The 13,086-nt window shown below is 41.5% G+C and overlaps 1 protein-coding gene across 5 annotated transcripts in view; it reads right to left on the reverse strand.

Moving 5' to 3' along the window:
- Window positions 1-345: 345 nt before the first annotated feature.
- Window positions 346-13,086, reverse strand: part of GLRB (glycine receptor beta) — a 28,357-nt gene continuing 15,616 nt past the window's right edge. Inside the window, exons 7-12 of one of the 5 annotated variants that reach the window (XR_014012011.1) lie at window positions 12,246-12,386; window positions 7,840-7,992; window positions 7,583-7,688; window positions 6,932-7,027; window positions 5,920-6,035; window positions 5,116-5,248 (exon numbers count right to left, since the gene is read on the reverse strand). Coding sequence is in view for 1 of the 5 variants with exons in the window: in XM_081209405.1 (XP_081065531.1) it covers window positions 922-1,218; window positions 4,956-5,248; window positions 7,840-7,992; window positions 12,246-12,386 (884 nt within the window). In the remaining 4 variants the exon portion in view is untranslated. The other 4 variants (XR_014012010.1, XM_081209405.1, XR_014012009.1 and 1 more) reach the window with 4 other exon arrangements.

The raw sequence follows: 13,086 nt of genomic DNA on the forward strand, positions 1-13,086 counted from the left end.
TGGTGGGTGCTGGCAGCATTTCCACAGATGCTGTATCTGAATTTTTTATACTATTTTTGTACGTTCTGGTTCCATACTTGATCCTTCCCTTCCCAGGCTGAGCATCTAATAGAAACAGCAGCATTCTACTAGTGTAGTAGCTGCAAGTCTCCATCCCCGGTGTAATGAGTATGTAGGACTGCACTGTAAATGAACTTATAGATAGGACAGAACTCTTTAGCGCTGGGCTTCTTCAAAGTCCGTTGCACTGAGCCAGTCTCCATCCACTATGTTTGGCAGCACGCTTGGCTCATGCTGAAACACACGGTACAATTTTAAATAAATGATCTGATTTTGCAAAACTAGTAATTCTCTGATCTTTATTTTTCCACATAGACAAGATCAGCTTAAGATATACTTGGCCCACTTACAAAGTCTACATGATTTGAATTACAACATCAGCTTGTTCTTCCACAGTGCCATTTAACTTTATACAAGAACAAGATGGGTCTTGGCTTTGAGAGTCATAAGGAGAACTTTTAAATACTACATATACTAGAATATTGATCTTACTGGTAATCAGCGTGCACATCGGTTTCATTATCAGAAACACTTTGACTCTTGGTTATGTTCATAGGGAGTGTTGTCCAGCTTCAATAATGTAGTATGCGTTGTCCTTCGTATATTCCTAAAGCAGGATGTACGCTGTACATTTATATACAACAGTTGGTTCAAGCACGGACATTGCGGTGTCATGCTTTCATTCAAAACCAGGATGCCCCTTTCTCTCCCCACCCCCCCAATTACAGTCACATAGGGCATCTAATATGCAATATATTGCTTTGCAAATGCAAAATAATTGTTGCAGACCGGCCTTCATGATGGAATGGAATGGCATATATTGCACACACTTCTTTATTCCTCCAAAAATAAAAAGGTCTATCATAAATATACGGACCAATATATGACGTTGAAGAAAAGGAAGCAAAATGGAAACAGCGCCCTTGCATACAGATCGATCCGCTTGGCGGCTGATGGGATGACAGGCTTGGGGGGAGGGGGCTTCTTGTTGTTCTTTGCCTGAGACTTCCCAAGCCCACTGTTCACTTCGATGGGCTTCCCGTAACAGTCATAGTTTGACAGTTCAAAATCCCTTGGCAAGCTTCCAACAATACTGAAATCATTGGATCTCAGGTCAGATTTCGAAGTACAAACTTTTTTGCATCGGGTCTCCCCAACCTAGGGAAACAAACAAACAGCATGTCGGAAGCCATGAATTACTCTAGTGTTTCAATAGCAAGCACACAACCACATTAGCTAACCTATTCTATATGGGTTGAGCTGCAACTTGAGACTCATGACTAAGGCTGCAGTGCTAACCCCACTTACCTGGGAGTAAACCCCACTGAATTCTTCTGAGTAGATGTGGTTAGGACTGCACTGTAATTTTAGATGGGCCCCTAAATCGACTGGACTCTGCAGCTATTCCAGTTGTTCCTTTGCTCTGTTAATTACATGCAAGTAAGATATACCAAACTGCCAGGTTTTCATGCTGCTGTTCCAATTGTGTTATTTGTGTATTGATTTTAATTGTTTTACTGTATATCTTGCTTGATCTGCAATTGGATTTTTAAACCACTCTGGCATAAATATGAAGACAGCTGGAATATATATCTATATGCCTTAAAAACGCAAATAAACATCTGCCTGGCTCAATTCAGATTCCATCCATCAAAGTTTTCATGCTGAACACATTTTGTCATTATCAAAGAGTCAGAGTTCTGGAACCATAATGGTAATTTATTTAAAATCTATGCTAATAAAGTCCTAAACAATCTGCTCAAAAGCAAATTATGTTTATCCATCTGAACAGAAGTTGGGTGGGGGTGTCCTTTTTAAAAAATAAATGCATTGTGAGGAATTTCAGAAAATATTCATGATGACAAACTGCACAAATGAAGAAAGAAAGAAAACATGGGGAATTTTTTTGTGATTGGATAATACTATGAAGGGACATATGAATGGACAATGCTAGCCAAAATTGTGACTCTGTGCTGATTTGTATCAGAAGCAAGGGACAGGAGATTTCTCGTTAGAGGTTTTAAAAGATACACAAGCAATATACATATTTCTCTTTTAGGAGTGATTGCCTACATTTTCATCACCTTCAGAAATATATTCATCACATGCATGATGCCAAAGTCATTATTTTAAGCCAATGCATATTTATTAGATGGGGGCGCAGTATCTTTAAACGGGCAGGAGGAAAATGTGATATTTCAAAACTTGAGGGACTGGGGAACCCAAAGCAAGAATCAACTTCCCTACAAGGAAAGACTGGAATATTTGGGCCTTAAAAAAGCACACCCTCTCACATTAATTTTTCACGTTATCTTCAGAAATAGTGTGAGAAAAATGAATGTATGCCTTTAAAGGAAGTGTAAAAAGGGACCTTCTTTGAAACAACCATAGAATCAGGTAATTCATAGAACTGGAAGGGACCATGAGGATCATCTAGTCCAAGTCCCTGCACTGCAGGAATCTTTCACCCAACATGGGGCTTGAACCCACAACTCTGAGTCTTATGCTCTACTGACAGAGCTAGCACTGTCATACGTATGTTCAAAAGCACAAACTGAAAACGGATAGAGCTGTGGGATCAACTGGAAGAGACCACAGTGGCAACATATGAATGGACAGCTTATAGACACAGACTTTCTTTGGATAAGTACAGTGATATTTTGAATGGGTTTACACAGAATATATTAGGTTATTGAAAAGTATATGTATATTAGGATAATGAGAATATGCATTTCTGTATATTAATGAATGGCAAGTATTGTTTCTTTTTTCAATCTCATCCACTTTTTCTTGCTTTCTTTTTTCTCATTCTATCTTCTTATAAATGAAACATTATTGATAATTTTTTTTTTAAAGAAACAAACACTGGAAGAGACCACAATAATTTCATACAATTTTAACTAAGGGACTCCTTTCACTGATTGGCACAGGAGCATGGTATGTGTGAATTCTCAAATTGAACTGAACTATTAAGCGCCCACCCCCACTGCTTCACTAAGAAACATAGCCTACTACATATGTGCAAAAAGAATTTGTTACAAATGATGATGATGCCGCAAAGAGTCACTAGAGGGTGCAAGATGGTAATTTGTTTCTTGGTAGGCAGGTTCTGGCACCAGGGAACAAACTCTGCTGTGTTTTCCTACTGTTCAGAGGGGAAGCTAAGCTGCACATTTCCCCATGACTGTCAGCTGGAATTAAGCAATAGCAATGCATCTATGCATCTTCTGCATAATTGATCTAGTTTTGCGCAATCATTCTGATGCTCAACTGTAGCCACGAAAATACCGTCTGAGTTAATTGATGAGACAATAAATGCATTCTGTTATGCAGCTCCATCACTGGCCCTGGAGGTCCATTTAATCTGGAGGGATGAAGGCAGGAGCACACACACACAATCTCTCTCTCTCTCTCTCTCTCTCTCTCTCTCTCTCTCTCTCTCTCTCTCACACACACACACACACACACACAACTAGCCTTACTTAATATAGGCACACAGACCTCTCACACACTGTCCTGACACTGTCACACATTTTTTGCTCTCTCTAACCTGGCGCACCCTGCGTGTGTGTCTCACACACCAAAGGTAAGGGTTAGGATGGGGAAAGAGTAAAGCTGGACGGTGTGAGAGAGAGCATTTCTGTGCTCCATGGTGAGAAAGGATGCTCTCCTTTGCTTCCTCTGTTATGAGACTGCAGCAATTCAGCCTGATCTTTTATTTCCCTTCTCTTCCCTCCCCCTCCCCTTTTATGAAGATCACATGCTCTGAGACCCCACAGCTAATTCTCCCCTGGCCTCCTTGCTAGCCAAGTAGGACCAGCTAGCCCTGGGGATTATCTAATTGATTTTTGATTTTTATTCATGGTTTTTATACTGTATTTTATGCTGCTTTTATAATTAAGTGTTTTAAAGTGTTTTAAATTTGTTGTTAGCAGCCTTGAGTCCGGTTTTTTTAACTGGGAAGGGCGGGGTATAAATAAAAAATGTATTATTATTATTATTATTATTATTATTATTATTATTATTATTATTATTATTATTATTATTATTATTATTATTGTTATTATTATTATTAGTGCTTCTTGGTGAGAAAGGCAAGTGCAGCTGTAATTACCCTCCCCATTCCCAAGGAATTGCAATTTCTTTCCTTTTTTAAAAGGGTTAATCAATTATGTCCATGGAACAGGTTCACAGCATTTAACACAAGGCATGACATTTTGTCTTATGATGGACAGGAATAGAAAATTTCCTGAGGTCAAAGACTTGATTCATTTAAAGAGCTAAAAGACTATTCCAACTTATGGCTAAAGCATCTTCATAGTACAAGGATACCTAATACTACATTATACTGCCACGGCAATGTTGTGCAGCCTCTAAGAAAACAGGGCTGTTCTGAATGGCACCCCTTAGGATTTGATGCAAAGGACCACGGTTGCACATCTCTTGTTCTCAGGGCCCTCCCATGACATTTTGGAACAGCCAATGATGCCTCTCCCCACAAGTCATGGCACATATTACCCTAAGGCTAGTCAAGAAAATCCCACAAGTGCCTTTCCCCCTCCCTTGCAGTAAAAATAAAACAATAAATCGGAAATCTAACCATTTGCTGCCATGACACCCCAAATCAGCTCCCTGAGGCAGGTAACTCCCTCTGGCTAAAGGCAGGGACAAGTCTGGATTTTTTTTACCCTTCTTTGTGTGCCTACTTCAGAAGCTCTTTCAGCAAGCATCTTTCAAAAATGCTTCCCCGCAGCATCACAATCAAATACAATGAACTGCTTAGGCAAAAACCCTCCAATCGAGCATCTACACAGCATTGCCCCCTATGCTTAAAAAAACAAACAACCAAAAATTGAGCAAGCTAGCAAAAGTAAAGACACAATAAGGGCACTTACCTGTAAAGTGCTGATGTGCACAGGGGTGCCTGTGCCATTCACAGTATTCTTCTTAGTGGCATTTCCGCCTTTCCCTTCTGCTTGCTCTGCTTTGGCCATTTTGGCTTTTTCAACTTCGATTCGCTTTGGGTTGTTCAGCATAACCTGAACCACGGCATACTCAACCAGCGAAGCAAACCCAAAGAGAAGGCAGGCAATCAGCCACACGTCTAAGGCCTTCACATAAGACACTTTGGGGAGTTCGGCAGCAAGCGTGGTACATTCTGAGGCCAAGCTGAGCACTGAAAAGATACCTAAAGTGGAGTGGGAAAGATCCAAGAATTTAATAGAAGCTTCCCTGGGCTGCTAGCCCTTTCCCCTCTTTGCTGCCTCTTCCCATGTTTATGCTGCCGGTTCCTAAAGGATGACATTTCCTAAAAAGGAACAGGACTTGCTGATGCACCACATATGCTTTGCAGGAGATGAAAATGAATGTACAAGGTGAATTATGGATTCCGGTGCATGCACTGATCACATAATAATTCTGAACACATATATAAGCAATGATGGCTACAAACGGTTTTTATTGTTGCTAACTGCTCTATTTATCTTGGCACAACTATGTCTTTCCCCCTTATCAGTGCTAGTTCCTACCACCAATCAAATGGTGTTTTAGATGTCACAAAATGATGGAGTAATATTGAAACCGAGTGCCTTGACTGGTGGCTGTCTCTGCTCCTGAATTTCCCTGCAGGGAATGTAGCAATCAAAGTGGTTGTCTATATGGGTACTAATTTTATACATCTCAAAACAGTCTGAAGCGTCCATCCTGTTGTATTGTTGCTACTTTGAAAAATGTGTGTTGAATTTAACAACTCTCTACCTTTGACAGCAAAGAGCCAAGGATATTCATCTTTGCAGAGCTACATTCTATAGTCCTTCAAATACCTTGTACTTCACAGCCATTTAAAGTTTGAAAACTAACCTCAGTCAATGGATTTCAGATTTTAGAAAAAGAGTTCAGCTTGTCCTTTCATTGCATTGTTCAACAGGGCAGCGGAGGTCACTGTGGCCTGCTGCTACTTTCCATTTGCCTTGAATCTGAGGGTGAAAAGTTCAGCCTCAGAGAGATGGAAAAGAATAAGATCTTACTCTATTTCAAAGGAAATGTGTAATCTGGCTGAAGGGGGTGGAAGAAAGATTTTTATCAAGTAGCCACTTTGCTCTGAAACCAACAGTATTATGGCTTCAGAAAATGTCAGAGAAGGGCTTCTGAACATGCTGGAATTTGAAGGCCCTGGGACCTAGCCAACAGGAGGACAACAGGTTGTGTAGACCATAGGCTGGGTGAGAGACCACAGACCAGGTGGGAAAATACGCCCCACCAGACCTCTCTATCTAGCGCTTGCAACTCTCCCCCCCCCTGCCACACCCCTTGCCAGCCCTCCTTCATGCCACAATTCGGAGTTTTTGCTTGCTTGGAATGCTTCACCCTCTTTTGCCTCTGGCATGTGGTCTAAAAAGGATTCCCTACTGCGGGAGGCAGTGGAAGACAGGAGTGCCCGACGTGCTCTGGTCCATGGGGTCATGAAGAGTTGGACACAACTAAACGACTAAACAACAACAACTTTTGATTTAAAGGAGCCTGTCCTGTCCTCGTTCTTATGCAGAGAGAACTAAAGACAGTGACACGCCATCTTCCCTCCTGCTAAAGTGACTTAGGACCACCCCACAAACTGAATAAATGTGGGGGCCCCTTTCAGTGAGGACTGTACCTGTGCAGCCTTTTCCCTTTGGCTGGTGACAGCTTGTCTTGTCTCACCTTTCTATTTGCAAGGTTCATAGTTAAGTCTGAAACTTATTTGTGCGATACCATCAGCACTACCATCTTCAAGTTTCCTTGAAGGGGGCAACAGCATCATGTGGTATCTTTGGAAAACTGCTAGGGCCTCAGGGCCCACCAACACAGATGCCTGCTCAGGGCAGCTTAAGCTTACTTTTGGGGGGAAAGGGTAATCTGGGAACTGGTGTTCAAAGGACGGCTGGGTGCAGACTATTTCCAACTCCTCCAGTGCCCTGGATGTAGCATCACTCTTGAAACAATTGAACATCAAGGTCATTTTAGGAAATGAACATGGCAGCCGCTAGGATGCTTAAAGAGCCACTGTTGCTGTCTACCTCATGGCTATTTTGGTACTTGGCACTTGTGGTACAACATCTGACAGCTGCTTAGAGCCACCATTACTCACTTTCCACCATTAGGTAAGCTTTAGGGGCACTGCGGGTGCATACTAGAATTCACTAGGGCCCACTGAGAAACCAGCTTACACTAAAGCCAGGCTAGTGCTTGGATGGGTCCTAAGTTGGTTTGCTGGGGGGTGCCCTCAAACCTATTGGTGATGAAACAAAAATAGGAATCCAAGTTCTCTGGGCTGTTGCTGAAATGCTCACTTGAGAGTGAGACTCACTCTCAGCTGAAATCCACAGATGAAATTAGGTATCATAGCATTTCATCATCCCACCCTCCATATGTTCAACAAATGTTGGTGAAGCCCCATATACTCCCCCTGGCTAAGGTTTAAAGATCCAGGATCTGTTATTCTACCCCTGCACCCCAAAGCTGATAATGCTTCTGAAGTTCTACTCACAGTTGCACTCATACACGCCACAGTGGTGATTTAGTGAGCAGACACAGGAGCAACCTGTTTATAGGCTACAGATCTTGTCTTTTAAAAAGTGGAGACATGTATGGGACTGAAAAAGAGAAGATTGGGATGAGAGTGAAGAGCATGCCATGAGAGTTGAGTTGCCTTCAGTAATCCAATGAAATCTGCTACTGAAGCAACCACAGAAGAGACATTGGGTGACACTGGGTGGTTCTGACAGCAGATGAAACTCAGGTTACCCAGAGGCACTCTTGCAGCACTTGCATCAGGATTGATCCAAAACGAGAGCCACGACAGGACGACAATGAGCAGTGTGGGAGCATAAACGCCCATCATGTAAAAGCCAACTTGTCTTCTTAAAGTGAAGATCACTTCTACACAGGTGTAGTAACCTTTGGAGAAAGAATAGACACGTTTAGGTATTCATGTTTCTAGAAGCCCCTGGTCTCAGATACGGATGCTTTAAAATCACCCAGCCCCCTGCTCCACATTTTGTGGGTTCTTCATATGATTTCAAAGGAAGCTGTCCTGAACTTTGAGCTTGCCCTAATTCAGGTTTAAATACTTTGTGGGTGGGGGGAGATTGAACAAAGAGAATATCTGCTTTCAGCAGCACTGTGTCAGTTGACTGGAGAAAAATAAAAGCAAGAAGAAGGCTTGGTGAATGTAAGAGGTTTCTCACACTCACATATGTGCACATATACATACAGTATCCTCCTCTGCCTATAGTGACAAAAAGGGCAGGTCTGTTTCCATAAGAGGATTACATCTTCTTGTATATAAAATATAAGCAGATATTATGCCATAGCCAATATGGCAGTATTCCACTTCCTATTTTTTGTGGGAAATGAAACCTATGTAATGAAATTTCATTGTGTGACAGTGCAAATCACCTCTTGTAAAATACAAAAATAATGTTTGGATGAATTTTCTCAATGATTTTGAGTGACACATGAGTGCAGAGCTTCAGACACAGGACTGACCACTCTCTAGCCAACCTCTTTACACAACAAATCTAAGTACAAACATTCATAATAAAACATAAAGTTCACTGCTAATCATTTAAAAAGTCCAGGACAAAATACAACTAAATAAAACATGAAGAGCAAAATTGTCTAATTAATGTATTGAACATGTACTGGTTATTTGATCCTCTCCTCTTTTATGATCTTCAGCTAGTGGAATGCTTTCTATGCCATTTATAAACGGATTCCACAGATTGTCAAATTCTTATTTCATTTTCCATACTATATATGACTTTTATGTGTTCAGCTGTTTGTGTTAGGTCAGAAATTCACTCCTGCTCTGACTAAAAGCCCTTATATTATATTTCAATAGAAAGCATAACATTCCTAGTCACCGAGATGAACAATGTAAATTTCACATTAAGGGAGGCCAGCTGGCAGTTTCATTATAATAATAATTCAATAGTCAAAACTGAACACAAGAGATATCTTGAAACTTCCTCATTGTGCTGTTTCTATCCATGTTTGCTCCCACACACTAAGAGTGCAATCCTAACTCCTATCCCCTGTTGAGGGTGGCGTTTATGAAGCAGTGACACCACAGTGGTCACAGAAGGTGGAGGAGGGCCAGGGCAATCAGGGCCAATCCCAGCACCAAGTCTAGGCTGGTGCAACAACTGGGTTTGGATGAGGCCACAGCAGGTGATGGCTACAAGACTGGCTCAGTATCCCTTTGTCTCAGCCCTGCCCTTGTAACAGCAGAGCCAAGCAAAGTGACTGCAACAACTCAATCCAACTCTCCTCTCTGCCTGGCATAGAAACTTGCTGGATTGCTCTTTAGCATACGTTTAGTAGTGTTAAGTGCTATCAGGATTCCAATTCCTCTAAAAGTAAGCACATAACTGGGAGAACAATTAATCCCCATGCTGTAGCTGCCAATACACACATTGCATCTCAGTTTTGCAGAATTACAATCTGATTCAAAATCCAGTCAAAGAATATGCAGCTGTACAAACCAGCCTGGGGCAACAACGAGAGTTAGTTTGGTAGCTGGACTTTGGCAATCACTGCTTAATAGAGAAATGAAATGAAATAGGGAAGAAACAGTGATATAACTGAATAAAATATATGATGCCATTTGTTTCTGAATGCAATTACCTTGTAATTGTATTATGTTCTCCTACAATCTTCAGGATATGATGAGATACTGCCCCATAAAATGGCGGCAGACTATGAATTTCTTCTTCTTGCTACTACAGTTAGACCCACACACAAAAATCTAGCATTTGTACTGAAGCCATTAACTGATTTTGGATCTATGAAATTAATTAATTAATGGACTGATGTCAGGCAAAAATAAAGCTCTAATGCAAATGAGTCAGCAATCCACCCCCTCCACTGATCACTTTGATGAGGGTCTGATTATTTCCCCCTCTTACATACATCATCATAATGCTCCCATGCTGATTATAGTGTCAACTAGTATGACTCACTAGGCTAATCATCTAGTAATTACCAAGGCCAGTTAGTACAATCATAGTTAGCAAGAAATATCTGCAGCTACCTAGTGGCAATCTGCATAAACCAGGTATCACAGATCAGGTTTCAGGAACTAAGGTTTAATGCAGTAGCTTCAGTGGTGAAACCAGTCCTTTTTTTCAGGGGGTACTCTATGGTACGCAATATCAGCACCTCTCTTTGTTGTTGTCAAAAAGTGTGGCACAACTTCATAATGAGTACTAATCTGTTCACCTGTTCATGTAATAAGCTTGGCTTGTTAACCACTTAACAGACCTAGTATTTGGTTGAACATCAAGCCATCAGAAGTATTAGAGCAGAAGAGCCAGTATCCGAAAATACATGTCATTAAGTACAAAGGATACCTAGACAGCTTACAAAAGTCATGGCATTTCCAACACTACCCATCTCATGAGCAACTGCTGGGTCACTTGACAGATGGAAGCCCTGCCAAAATTGCTTCCAGGAACCAACAATTACATCATAAGGTACATGGATGAAACAAGTTGTAACTGTTGGTACATCGTGCATGTAATTTCAGACATCTAACCTGACTGACTTTGTTGGAATTTACTCCCTTTCTGACCTCTCCAAAATAGGATAATGGAGACCATTAATTCCATCACAAGGTATATGGCACCACCAGGGTAGAAATTATTATTTTTTGCATCATAAAATATCCATTCTGACTCTTCTTTCTATATGGGGCCAATCCCAAATCAGACCATTTAATATAGTCCAGGCCATTAAGATCAAGGTCTAAAATTATCTGGCTACATCACCAAGAGCTCTACTTGGAATGCATCGCTTGAACAAACCCTATTTTAGTGCACTTGCTGAATTTCAGATCAGGCGACCCCCTCAAGCAAATGTTACAGGTCTGTTGCTGCTTAGGCTCTAGCTCCATGTTTTAGGACAGTCAGTGAAAAACCTATTTTTCTGACAGACCCAGTGAATTAAGTAGCTCAGTCCCCCTCTCCTTGGAGTTCTTGCCTATATGGTTAATTTTCTTCAGTGTAACAAGGAACGGAGCAATCCCAACCCCAGATCTGCTGACTGGAGGAGGCTAGGACTGAGCAGAGGTGCCTCTCCACTGGTGCTGGCAGGAAGGGTCATGTCTTCTGGGGAGGTTCTCCAACCTCAAACCTGCAAAAAGTTCCACTGGCATAGAGCTGATTCCACCAGTTGTTGGTGGTGTCAGGTTTCATATGTGTGGTGGAAGCAGTCTTGGATCTGCTACAGCCAAAGCCCCTCTGTTTCCCCATGACTGGGCCCCTTACTTGTACCAGCCTGAAGATCGCCTGAGTAATTTGCCCACCTTTGGTTTCAATGAGAAGGGGGAGGAAGAATGCTGGGGGATAAAATTGAAAATGCTCCACTTTTCACTCTGGTTGGGCTCTGGAAGTGGTGAATCATCAACTGCTTCACTCACATCCAGAGTAATTGACATATTATATTTCTGTTTACAGTTTCTGGCACCATTCAGAAATATAGGTGCATTTTCTCATACATGTTCTATCTCACAAATAAGCATACCATTCATAGGGTTGAGTGCTATCTATATCCTTCATGAGGGTAGACAATGTGGTGCTCTCAAGATGTTGTTGGATTCCAACTTCCATCTGCCCCAGCCAACACAGCAAATAGTCAAGGGTGATAGGAACTGTAGACCAGCAACATCTAAAGGGTACGATATTGGCTGCTGCTGTTCTCCCTGGATAGCCCATTAGAAATATCAAGATATTTTGAATGATAAGACAGATATTGGGACTGCATAAACTGCTGCAAAACAAAACATGACTTCCCCTCCATTCTGATATCTTATTTTAGCGAGAGCATTTCCCCCAATCACTTTGTGGTTAATATGTCAATGATCTTCTAAACATTAATCCAAACAATTTTATTTTATTTTGAAAGTCAGAATTTGACGGATTATCGCCAACCAATGTCCAAAGTCCATTTCAGGGGCCTAATCCAGCCCGCTGGTCCCTGTGGCAGTTTATTTCCTGGGGTGCAATCCTAAAAAAACTCAACAACTTTGGTCTTTGGTTGGCCCTTCACTTCATCAAATCTGGCCCTCTTTGAAAAGTTTGGACACCACTGCTATAGGTGATCAGAGTCTGACCATGCCATGAAATGCATCAATGTTCAATAGTACATACCAGTTCCTTTGTAGTATTTGGTGCAGTTGCCATATTCAATATCTTCTTTCCTAATGTCAAATTGTGGCAAAGCAATTTTCTCCAGTTGAACAGGATCACCAGATTGCCAGATAAATCGTAAATCATCGGTAGTGTAACCAACTAGGTGTTTGGGAAAAAAGGATTAAGAGACAAAAATAACAAATGCAATAGCCAAATTATATTCCTTCATAGCAGGGGGTTGGGCTAGATGTCCCTTGTTGTCCCTTCCACCTCTACAATTCTCAATCATACTGTCCCCTAGATTATTTGGCAGCCTCATTACTTCATGGGTATTCTTTATGCTGGTCTTATTTCACTGCTGCTGAAACATCTTCCCTGATTTCCGGTTTGTTTTCAGACACAATTCAGCATGCCATTATTTGACTCGAGAAGCCCTATATGGGTCTGGTTTCAGGCTATCTGAAGGACCACCTTTTCTTTGAAGAACCTTTCATTTGGTTAAGACTGTCCTCTGAAACTATGCTGCAGGTGCCTCCTTCAAAGTTGAGTTATGTCTCTACTGAGGATTGGGCTTTCTCCCTTTTGATATCCAGCCTGTGAATCTTTTCCCCATGCAACCCCATTGCTACCCCACCCCACCCCAATCCAGGCAAGGAGCAGGGAGGAAGGTCCACAGGTCTTTCCTCCCTATCACATACATTACTTTGGCATGGTTCCACCCACCCACATCACCCTTCTTGTGATACAGAATCCCTGAAGTTGATAAGCATCCCTGCTAAAACTACGCCATGATCCTAACAGCATTTGACAGATATAAATTTCAGTGAAAACCAGTTGGGCTTCCAAGCAAATTATTTTA

This window comes from Podarcis bocagei, assembly GCF_964188305.1.
Source record: "Podarcis bocagei genome assembly, chromosome: 9".
Taxonomy (NCBI): Eukaryota; Metazoa; Chordata; class Lepidosauria; order Squamata; family Lacertidae; genus Podarcis; species Podarcis bocagei.